Source organism: Aulonocara stuartgranti (genome assembly GCF_965226115.1).
Source record: "Aulonocara stuartgranti genome assembly, chromosome: 6".
Lineage (NCBI taxonomy): Eukaryota > Metazoa > Chordata > Actinopteri > Cichliformes > Cichlidae > Aulonocara > Aulonocara stuartgranti.
In genome coordinates this window covers 28,909,282-28,921,442 of record NC_138944.1, presented here as the reverse complement: position 1 = coordinate 28,921,442, position 12,161 = coordinate 28,909,282, and the positions used below count along the sequence as shown (strand labels likewise).

The 12,161-nt window shown below is 41.6% G+C and overlaps 1 protein-coding gene across 1 annotated transcript; it reads left to right on the top strand.

Moving 5' to 3' along the window:
* npy2r (neuropeptide Y receptor Y2) lies at positions 1–3,846 on the top strand. The gene is made up of 2 exons (XM_082537796.1): positions 1–939; positions 1,687–3,846. The coding sequence occupies exon 2, from the start codon at positions 1,709–1,711 to the stop codon at positions 2,816–2,818; it is 1,110 nt and encodes a 369-aa protein (XP_082393922.1). The 5' UTR covers positions 1–939; positions 1,687–1,708; the 3' UTR covers positions 2,819–3,846.
* Positions 3,847–12,161: the final 8,315 nt, after the last annotated feature.

Genomic DNA, 12,161 nt, shown 5'->3' with positions numbered 1-12,161 from the left:
GGGTGGCCTGTGCCCCAGGCCCCCGCTGGACACGCCACTGTTCAGCTCCTAAGTGTCCAGAGATAATTAACGCGTGGGTGGTAAATTTATGTCACATTTGACTCACTGCTTACAAAGTTGAGAAGATGCTAAATATGCTCTAGCTTGTGACTTGATTTTAAGTCACGGTAAATTTTGTTGTTGCAAGTAGCATTTCGAGGACATGTTGGAGTCACGTCCTAGCTGCACCTTGACGCATTTGGAGGAATCTGTTTAGAGTTTTTAATACCATACAATAGTGTTTATGTTCTAGGCGCAGTTATTAAACTGCAAATACTAATTATGAAAAACCCCAAAAGATAAAAGAAAAAGCTGCTACCGGTGCTGCGTAACAGTCTGCGGAGGCACACCCAGACTTCATCAGCGGAGTCCCTGTAATACGCAGATGCTGCAAGCACGTTGTCGCCAAGCTTTTTTTTTTTTTTTCTACATAAAACATTTTTATAATTGACTTTATAGTCTCATCTTCTCACAGTCTTTACACTTTGCTATTGCTCAAATGCTCCATATAAAGCACGCTACGCATCTGCACTTTTAGGTTTTCCTATTGTTGGCGCACATTTATTACATTTTGTACTCTCACAGGATGAAGACCCCCAAAAGACCGCGTTCTCGTTTCTTCTCTGTTACTTAACCCGCCTCGTTTTTCTGTATCGCTCAGTCTCACAGAGCAGTTAATGAACCCTCGACGCCAAACGGACCGCAGTGCGCACTGGCAAACTGTTGCGCGCTTTGCTGCTGCTGCTGTTTCTCAGAATAAGGACACCTTTTCTTCCCCCCCGCTGGTGTTTAAATGGGTTTGCTCATCTGGACATGACAGGAACGAGAAGAAAAGCACCAAAACTTTACTAGCGGCACAAACGATGAGCGGAATCTAACAATCTCACTCTGCAGATTGAGGTGAGTGGATCTTGATCAGAGTAGCTGTCTCATTTATACTCAAACTGTCACGTGTTTTTTCTTGATAAATAGCCATCACAAATTGCCACATGACTTAATAACTGTTGCATTTGCAATTTTTTACAAGCCCCCCACAAAAGCGCGGTGCATCCTATAGGGCATGTAAATGTTAATTTAAGATTTTCACAATCCAGCAGCTGAGAAGGGGGTTAGTATTCTCAGCTAGTGACAGATTTGTGTTTGCCGCACTGAAAGATAATTGCGGCACTGCTCGTTACAGTATGTGGCTCTGGTTCCTGCGTTCATTGTATTCCAAGACCTCTTAAAAGGAAATCCACCCCATCAGAAGCGCATTGTGCTCTTGGATAGAAGCCAAGCCTTCGGAGTCAATATCTGCAATCACCCAAAGCAAACCTATGTGCCACCAACAAGTGTTCTGTCAAAACTCCGGTGTAACTGTGAGGTTTTTGGTAACTGGCTGATATTTAACATAAATGGTGGACTTTTCAAAGTTAAACCACATAAAAAAAAAAAACTTTCAATGTATGAATTAATTAAAATGAGGGCTGTCCCTCAGTGACTTCTCACGTGTAGATTTGCATTTTACAGAGCTTACTTGTGATTTTGACTAATGCAGACTTAATACTAATACTACTAATAGAGCACGCAATATAAACTACTGGCTAATGGTTAATAGACTATTACATGAGCCACAACTAATGTCCATATCTACTTTTTGTTCCACAGATTTACTCTGGTTCTTTTAGTCATGAACACAGCAGAACAATTAAACATGACTCAAGTAGAAGATTATCAGCTTCAACCTTCTAACTGCTGCTCAACCGCGTACACAGTGTATGGTGAGAACTTTCTCATGGAGGATGACAGCACAAGGCTGGTTGCAGTTCAAGTTATCCTCATCCTTGCTTACAGCACAATCATCCTGTTTGGAGTCACTGGGAACTCCTTAGTGATATATGTCGTCTACAAGTTCAAAAATCTGCGGACCGTGACCAATTTCTTTATCGTAAACTTGGCTGTTGCTGACTTGCTCGTAAACACGCTGTGCTTACCTTCCACCCTTGTCAACACCCTCTATGGCAAATGGATGTTTGGTCAGGTGTTGTGCTTCATGCTACCCTGTGCTCAAGGCATGGCTGTGCACGTGTCCACCATCACTCTGAATATCATTGCTCTGGACCGCCACAGGAACATTGTCTACCACATGGAGACTAAGATGTCCAAAGACATGTGTGCTGTTGTTATCGTCATCACGTGGGCCGTCAGTGCCCTGTTGGCTAGTCCCCTTGCCATTTTCAGGGAGTACGAGATGCTTGATCTGTCGCCGGCCGAGACTCTTCACGTGTGTGCGGAGAAGTGGCCGGGAAGCAGCATGAATGGAGCCATCTACAGTACATCGATGCTTCTGATTCAGTACTGTTTGCCTTTAATAATCAACTCTGTCGCTTACATTCGCATCTGGAATAAACTGAAGAATCACATGGCTCATCGAAACGATCGAAATGACCGTAATCAGCGAAGGAAGAAGACCACCAAGATGCTCCTGACCATGGTGGTGGTCTTTGCCGTCAGCTGGTTGCCTTTCCACGCCTTCCAGTTGGCCGTTGACATCGACAGCAGCGTGCCGTACATGAAGGACTTCAAGCTGCTTTTCACTGTGTTCCATATCATAGCAATGTGCTCAACATTCGTCAACCCCATCCTGTACGGCTGGATGAACAACAACTACAGGATGGCTTTTATGTCTGTGTTTAAGTGTTTCCCGCTTTCCAGCGTGACCGCAAGATGCTCCAAAGCCAGAGAGACACAGAAAGACGAAGATGGGGTTTGTACTGATTGTAAATCAACAAATGTCTAAAGTTGCACAATTTAAGGGAATGGACTGATAATTAGTTGTTCAAATGTGAAGTGTGTATTTTATGTTTATTTTGGGCATTTTGACCACACATAATAATGGATGATTAAAATGACTTTTTAAATGTTTTAAAGGGCTTAAACTTTAAAATAGCTAACTTCTAACATCAAATAGAGCAACAAAGGGGGGCATCATTAACACACCTGTGAAACTGTACTCACGGCTTCGTAACATACATGTATACGTCTTTAATCTTAATCATTTAAAATACGGCGGATCCAATCTGCCATCCGCAATATACTGGTGTTATCTACATTTTTGCAGTCAGAAAAATAACTGACAAATACCCGCTGCAATAATGAACTTCTTCTCAATTTTGATTTCTGTTCAGCAACGCCACCAGTACAGCTCTCTTACAATATCTGCATAACATGAATTGATTTTAAGCTTTTCTGATTTTTTCCTTCAAATTCTTGGTTCGGCTCCCACCCTTAAGTTGCCACAAAATCTTCTCAAACATCAGAATAAGCTTCATCGACACTAGAATGAAACAACAATATATTATTGTGACAAAAAAGCGGAAAAGCAAAAACCTCTCATAATCTCACGTTTTTCTGATTGTTCACCCTAATCATTTATTTTCCTGCTCACGCTGATGCCAGGCTGCACAGACTTTAATGGCGTATTTATCGACACATTTTACTGAAATGTAGCAAAGTCTTGACATGTTTAATTAATTAATTAATTAGCTAATTAGATTATTTTCTCACAATATGAATAAATAATTAAAACAGTAAGCATTTTTATCATAAGCAATTAAAAAAAATTGATGTTTGTAATCATTAATTTATTTTTATTTTACTTTTTTTTTTTTTTTGGTCCCTGCCACACTTTTTTAAGGAATTTGTCTTGTTGTGTTAGAAATGCACACACTGATAAGACACAAGACTTGAAGACAAACACCAAACTTCTATGTCAAAATGAAACTTTGCAGTCTAACCTAGCAATTGCTTTTCAAACAATTAAACCTTTAGAGGTAAACAAAAAAAGTACTGTTTGATCCTGTCATTTGTTATGCTCCACACATCACATCGTCCACATCACGAGCTGTGCCATCCGTGGCTTGGCAACGGGGAAGATATCACCCTGCTCTTCTGTCGAGTGGACTGAAATCACATTGATGTACTTGCATGCCTTTCATTGCTTGAAAAAGAGGACCGGACCAAGGTATGTTCTTGGTTCTGATCTTCTCCCTCCTATTCCCCTTATCTTCCTCTTCCTCCCACCCTCTTTATCTCAAAGTTTGCAGAGTTCTTACAAGGGAGTTGAGCTACTAAGGTTCAGACTGCCTGTTGTATAACTGATTTCAAGCATGTGTGGGTGTTTCCAGGTATGTTTGGCAAAGACTGGAGAGAAGTGTTATCTCAATGATTGCAAGAGATTTCATTCTTCACCAACGTGTTGGAAGAAACACGTGTGGTGTTTAACAAGCAGTGTTCTGCACAACTGCATCAGATTACAAAGTATTAAAGAATATCTGCTCTTGCAGATATTCTTTAATACTCATTTTGTTCCATGAATTTTTGTTCGACAGCAGTCTTTTACACAGGAGCATGTAGAATAAATAAAATAAGAAGAATAAATAGAACCTAGGCTGTACTAAATTGGCTGTTGCTAAGTGTTTGACTTGGATTGGGCAATTAAGAATAAATACTTAATAATAAATAACAGACAAATTATGATATAATTGAAAGAATTGAATATCCAGTGAATTTAATGTTTAAGTTGCCAGTTCAGCTCAGGCTTCCAGGGTTGTAAAGATATAGTTGGAAAAGTTAACGTATCCAGAGAGATAAGAGATAAGATAAGATAGAACTTTATTAATCCCTCGGGTGGGTTCCTCTGGGAAATTCGACTTCCAAAAAAAGCACAGCAACGACCGAAGTTACAGTTACAGAATTGTTATATATATATATATACACACACACACACACACACACATATATAAATACAGAGACAAATATAAATAAAATATACAAAGGGGATAAATAGAATAAATAGGAATAAAAAATAAAAATACAAGTGAATTGCACATTTCAAGTATTGAGTCTATTGCACTGTTGACTATTTACAAAAAGTATTGCACAAGGTATTGTACAGTGAGGTGCAGAGGCACTGCAGCTTAGTTGTTCCCCCCTCCTTTGTCCTCCTGTTTCCCCTCCCTCTCCCCTCCAGAGAGGAGTTAAACAGTCTGATGGCGTGTGGGACAAAGGAGTTTTTAAGTCTGTTAGTTCTTGTCTTGGGGAGAAGCAACCTGTCACTGAACAGACTCTTCTGATTGTTTATGGCCGTGTGCAGAGGATGCCCAGCATTGTCCATAATGTCCATCAGTTTCTTTAATGTCCTTTTCTCTGCCACTGTCACCAGAGTGTCCAGCTTCATGCCGACCACAGAGCTAGCCTTCCTGATCAGTTTCTCCAGCCTGGATGAGTCCCTCTTTGCTGTGCTGCTCCCCCAGCACACCACAGCATAGAAAAGTACTCCAGCAACCACTGACTGGTAAAACATCCTCAGGAGCTTCCTGCAGATGTTAAAAGACCTCAGCCTCCTGAGGAAGTACAGTCAGCTTTGGGCTTTTTTATACAGGTGCTCTGTGTTGCATGACCAGTCCAGTTTATTGTCCATCCACAGCCCGAGGTACTTGTACTTGTTGACCACCTCCACCTCCTCCCCCTCTATCTGAACTGGCAGTGGACCTTCTCTGGACCTCCCGAAGTCCACAACCAGTTCCTTAGTCTTTGAGGTGTTGAGTTGCAGGTGGTTTGTGTGACTCCATGCGACAAAGTTCCTTACCAGACTTCTGTACTCCTCTTCCTGATCATCCCAGATACACCCCATGATGGCCGTGTCATCTGCAAACTTCTGAATATGGCATAATTCAGAGTTGTAGCAGAAGTCAGAGGTGTACAGGGTGAAGAGAAGAGGGGACAGCACAGTTCCCTGTGGTGCTCCTGTGCTGCTGACCACTGTGTCAGACGTGTCCATGCTTCTGTTTAAGCATTCACTTTCAACATGCAAGAAAGCAGCAAAGCTGTAATGGTTTACAAGGTTAACAAACTGTGGCAAAATGAAAATGTGCTATTATGAGCTCAGTGTTTGCAGTGATGGTTCAAATATACTATCATTATGTTGATCATGTGCTTTCTTGTGCTTCTCATAGCATCAACACGTTTAGAGACGATTCAGCAGAAGAGCCCAGCTGAGACAAGCAAGTGAAACCAAGAACAGGCTTTTTACCCGAATTATCGTATTCCCGTTAAATCCTTGCATCTATTTAATTTTTCCTTAAACTTTTACGTGTGGTTAATGCTAAACTCCTAAACTTTATTTCTGACATAGAGTGGCTCTTTTCTAACTAATCTGCATCGTAAACAACACTTAATCTGACTGGGTTTTAAAGATTTCTTTGATGCTCTTGTTAATGGTCATGATTTGAATGCATGGTTTGAAGTACAGGAGTCGTGAATACGTTGAAATTTTGACTGTGATCATCTGTGGTCACAGTTATAAAACTGTGTACAATGATGACGTTATTGCCTTCCTGTGTGAATTAACCTTCATACACACTTATTTTATTGATAGATAATGAATATGAAATACATTTTAATCCGTGACATGTAAATGTAACAAATGTAAGAAATGGCATGTGAAGTAAATTCCACTAATTATTCTGTTCTTGCTTTAAATTTGAGAATCATTTGATATTCAGTGGTGTCTTAGCTGTAGTTGCAGATGTTTGCATGTTTTTGTTTTTTAATTAAATTCTGAGTTCAACAGGAAAGTAAAATAGTTCCCACCCCTCCCCGAATTGTCTTTGTTTGCAGTGAGCATTGTAATCACCACTATTCACTCTTACACTGATTATCTCGGCACTCAGGTTTTAAAGTGTTCTTCCTGTTGACCGCGTCCTTAGTGATTTACTTTACGTGTACGTGAGGACCCAAGGGACTGGGATATTGGCTGTGGGTCTCCATTTTTAGTAAGCTATTCATGGTGTATTCAGCATTAAATCAATAATTGTTTCTTTGGCTGTTTGGCAGAGCAGGTGCTGCTGTCACAAAGCATCTGTCCAGGATGAGGGTACATACTAATCAAATAAATTGAACAATAGCTTGAAAACAAATTCGATTTTATTATTTTTTGCTGATCGCCATGTCCTTTGGCTTTCATACAAGAAAGCACTTAAGTCATCTGCCATGTCAATCTCACGACTTTCTGTCAACATGTATTAATATTTAATTAATGACATTTTGTTAGATATCGCGAGCATTGATTTTGCCAATTAATTGTATTCCCATTGTGAAATAATTAGATGGTGTGGCAGGATACTAATCAGTTGATTCACATGTAGAGAAGAAAATTTTATTGGTTATTGGTGATTCCCTGGGTTTCTTCAGCCACTTGAGTGGCTTTCTGTTATTATATATACAACACAGTGTAAAAGTCTTGAGTCCTCCCTGATTTCTTCATGTTTTCCCAGGAAAATTTGAAATAAGTGCAGTGATTTACTGAAATGTGCACACATGGAAATACAGCATATAAGGCCAAAACAAGGTTTATAATTTTAATGAGCTTGAAAGTAAATGTTCGGTATGACCACCTTTATTCTTCAAGACAGCCTGGAAGCTTTCTTGTCTTGTTTCTTTAAGTGGTCTTCAGGAATAGTTCTCCAGGCTTCTTAAAGGACATTCAAAGCTCTTCTTTGGATGTTTCTGCCTTTTGTTCTGCTCTCTGTCAAAATGATCCCCCCACACTGCTTGCTGAGTCCGGGCTCTGGTGAAGCCAATCCATGACTCCCCGTGTCCCACAGTGTGTTTCGCTTTTGTTGCATTAGCAGTGTGTTTGGGATAATTGTCATGCGAAAAAAATGAAGTCATGCTTTCCAGGTCATACTGCATGGTGAATCAAAATCTGATTTTTTTTTACAAGATGTCCAACACTACTGGCTGAAACACAGCCCCAAACCATGACAGAGCCTCCACCATGTTTTACAAATGGCTGTAGATACTCACTGTTGTACCTTTCTGCTGACCTCCTCCATACATACTGACGACAGATTGAGCTAAAATGTTCAATTTAGATGAATTACTACAAGGCCACTGATTTTCAGTCCAGTTCCTGTGTAATTTGGCACACCTCAGCCGTTTCCCTTCACTTCCTTTCCTGAAGAATTGCTTCTTGATATGCACCCTTCCACTGAAAGCGTTTCTGATGAAGCTTCAGTGAGGAGTAGATGGATCAAAGTTTCAGATGTATCTTTTAGGTCCAGTGTCTGGTCTTTGCTGGATGGTTCCCCCCATTTCTCAAGGACATGACTTTCAGACACTGGTTATCTGCCAAAGATCAGTTTTAAGCTTTCCACTTACTCTTTTGTCTTACACTTGTCCAGTTTCCTCAAAGGACACACTGCACATCATGTTGGGATATGCCAAGGTTTTGGCTAATAGTTCTTTGGGAATCAGTGTGTTGGTACAACATGGTTATTTCATGTCTGTCAAACTGTATTATCTTTGACATTTCTGACGTATTCAACAAAGGAAATGGAAACAAATGTTGTGTTTCTGCAACAGCGTCATAGTAAAACTTAAATCTTGGTTCTCTCTTAAGCTGTCAGTTACTTGTAGAAACAACAATTTTTCATCCTTTGGTCGTTTTTTTATGCTTGAATCATTCGTAGGTCAATGTTAAGTGTTGTAACAAACAACAACATTTATCTGAAAACGATCAGGTACAAGTACTAGACTGAAAATGAGTGGAAAAGCAGTATTTTCTTTCTACTATACGTTAATTGCACAACTGAAATAAATTATATCTGGTTGACTGAAATTTGCATCAGATGGTAAAGTGGTGCAGGTGAAGTCTAAAATGTATGTTAATGTGTTGATCTAAAGTGAAAGTTTGTGTGCAAACCTTTTCCAATAAACTTTTAAGTAATGTGACCAACATCAGATTTATTTTGTATAAGCAAACAACATGTTAGCAGCAGCTACAGAAACAGAAAATGTCCATTCATATATCATATAAAAAGTAGCTCATACCTACCGTGACATCTCCAACTGGTGTGTGAGATACCAAGTCTGGCATTTTGGTCCCTTATTTATTTTATTTTTTTAAAACTTGGTCCTCGGAGTGGATAAAGCTAGGTTTGTTAGCTAGGCGCGTCACTGATTATGTTGTAATAGTAAATGTTATAAAACCTCCCGAGTATTTCCTCGTTGGAATCGCTCAGCTCTAGGTGTCACAGTTTGTTTGTATCCTTAGAAGTTTTTCTTTCCTCAGAGAAAGAGTATAAACCTAAACAGTAAATGGCTTTTGACTGTGATTTTGTCCAGCTTCTGCAAGAGTTTTCTGAATATTCAACGTGCTAGATTTGTAGATTAGTAACGTGTTGTTGATAGCAATTATGTTTTAATTGACTTAACCTCCTGCTCGGGTTAATGTGTGAAACTTCTGGCTAATTTCCAGCACCTGATTAAGATGTAGGTCAAATATACTGACAGGTTAAAAAGCTTAGAAAGTGCTGGAGGGTTTGACTATCAGCCGTTAATCAAGATGTTTTATGAGTGCAGATTAAAGAAATTAATTTAGGTACAATCTCTTGATTAATAATTCACAATTATCTTAAATGTTAAATTCGGACCTAGAGAAAATTCACCACAATTGCTACTTAGGTAATTAATTTAACCTCAAAACACTTCAAAAACATCATGTAGAATGGTCATAACAGAACAAACAATAATGCTATGGCTCCCCCTGCTGTCTCAACAGGTTCATGTCATAGAAACTAAAGTTACTCTCCAATATTTTAAGACAGTTAATCATAGTATTGGTAATATTGAGTATTATTGTTTATTTAACACTGGACTAGATCCAGCACTGCAATAGTTGAGATCATGGAGAATTTCAAGGATTTTATAACACTTAACCACATGCTGTATTTTTATTTTATGACTCCAATTGTGTGCTACCACAGTTTCAATCTGACATCCTGGAAATTAGAATCGGATGTTGACTGAGGATAAAAATAAAGTTATGCGGTTTGTGCGTCTGCAGTGACAGATTCATCTGCCTGTTTTGCTCTTTTGCAGACTCAGTTGTGTAACTCTCCATTGTTCTTTGAAATGGTGCATAACAAGGTTAGCTACTCATTCACTCAAGAGGAATTGTGCGATATGGTGCACAACAAACAATACAAAGAGGCCAACGAACTAAGGAGTGGCTGTCGTATTGCATATAGGTGATCTCACAGGGTGGTTGCTGCTACGTTGAAAGATATATACATGAGTGCAGGTGGTGATCAGTGCCAAACATAGAATGATGCAGTGACACAGCGTAGGGTCAGGTGTTAGTAGTGGGAACAGTCGTACGTTTATTGTTCATGTGTCCAACAGCAGAGGGGAAGAAACTGTTCTTATGGCGAGAGGTTCTGGTGCGAATGGACCGGAGCCTCCTGCCTGAGGGGAGCAGGTCAAACAGACTGTGTCCAGGGTGAGAAGGGTCAGCTGAGATCCGAGCTGCACGCCGCAATGTCCTGGAGGTGTACAGGTCCTGCAGAGATGGGAGTCTACAGCCAATCACCTTCTCAGCAGAGCGCACAACACGCTGCAGTCTCTGTTTGTCCCTGACAGTGGCTCCAGCGTACCACACGGTGATGAAGGAGGTGAGGATGGACTCGATGATTGCAGTGTAGAACTGCATCATCGTCCGTGTTGGCAGGTTGAATTTCTTCAGCTGCCTCAGGAAGTACATCCTCTGCTGGGCTTTCTTGATGACGGAGGTGATGGTGGGCTCCCACTTCAGGTCCTGGGTGATGGTGGTACCCAGGAAGCGGAATGAGTCCACAGAGGTGATGGGGGTGTCAGTCAGGATGATGGGGGGGAGTGGGGCTGTGTGCTTCCTGAAGTCCACAATAATCTCCACTGTCTTCTGGGCATTCAGCACCAGGTTGTTGTGGCTGCACCAGGACACCAGACGTTCAACCTCCCTCCTGTAGGCAGACTCGTCCCCGTCCGAGATGAGTCCAATAACGGTGGTGTCATCTGCAAACTTGATTAGCTTGACAGACTGGTGGGTGGAGGTGCAGCAGTTGGTGTACAGGGAGAAGAGCAGAGGAGAAAGAACACAGCCCTGAGGGGAGCTGGTGCTGATGGTCCGGGAGTCCGAGACATTCTTTCCCAGCCTCACATGCTGCTTCCTGTCCGTCAGGAAGTCAGTGATCCACCGGCAGATGGGATCAGGCACATTCATCTGGGAAAGCTTGTCTCGGAGATGGTCTGGAAGGATGGTGTTGAAGGCAGAGCTGAAGTCCACAAACAGGATCCTGGCGTAGGTTCCTGGGGAGTCCAGATGCTGCAGGATGAAGTGTAGGGCCATGTTGATGGCGTCGTCTACAGACCTGTTGGCTCTGTATGCAAACTGCAGGGGGTCCAGGAGGGGGGCCGTGAGGGTCCTGAGATGGGAGAGAACTAGGCGCTCAAAAGACTTCATGACCACAGATGTCAGAGCCACAGGTCTGTAGTCATTTAGTCCAGTGATCCTAGGTTTCTTGGGGACAGGGATTATGGTGGAGGACTTGAAGCAGGCAGGCACATGACATGCCTGCAGTGAGGAGTTGAAAATGCCAGAAAACACTGGGGCCAGCTCGTTTGCACAGTGTCTGAGGGTGGCAGGAGACACGCCGTCTGGGCCGGGAGCTTTCCGAGCATTCAGGTTCTTAAACTGCTTCCTCACATCTGCTTCATGAATATGAAGAGTTGTGGTGGGAGGAGGTGGTGTGAAATCCTCTTTTGTGTGGGGTGAGGAGGGGGGTGTTGTAGGTGAACGGTTTGAAGGTGGTGATGGCTCTATGTAGGGGGGAGAGGTGGGGGAATTAGTGTCCAAAGTGTCTCTATTGCTGGGGCCGTTGGAGGTGTGAAGGCTGCCTGATGGCTCGTCAAAACAGCAGTAGAAGTCGTTAAGGGTGTTGGCTAAGAGCAAGTCATCAGTGGAGTGGGGGTTTTTTTTTGTCGTGGCTAACAAATGCTTATAGCCATAAAGCTTATAAACGGCCAACATTTAATATCCACCTTTCAAATATGAAGCAGGTGGATATTTCACACCAATGACGGGCATACAACCATGCCAGAGATTTAATGAGTTTGTACATGTTGAATTTTAACAAATACATTCATCGTTTTAATTTGCTAACATCTGTTAGCTTAAACCACAGGTGTCGAACTCCAGGCCTCGAGGGCTGATGTCCTGCAGGTTTTAGATATGTCCTCGATCCAACACAGCTGATTCAAAT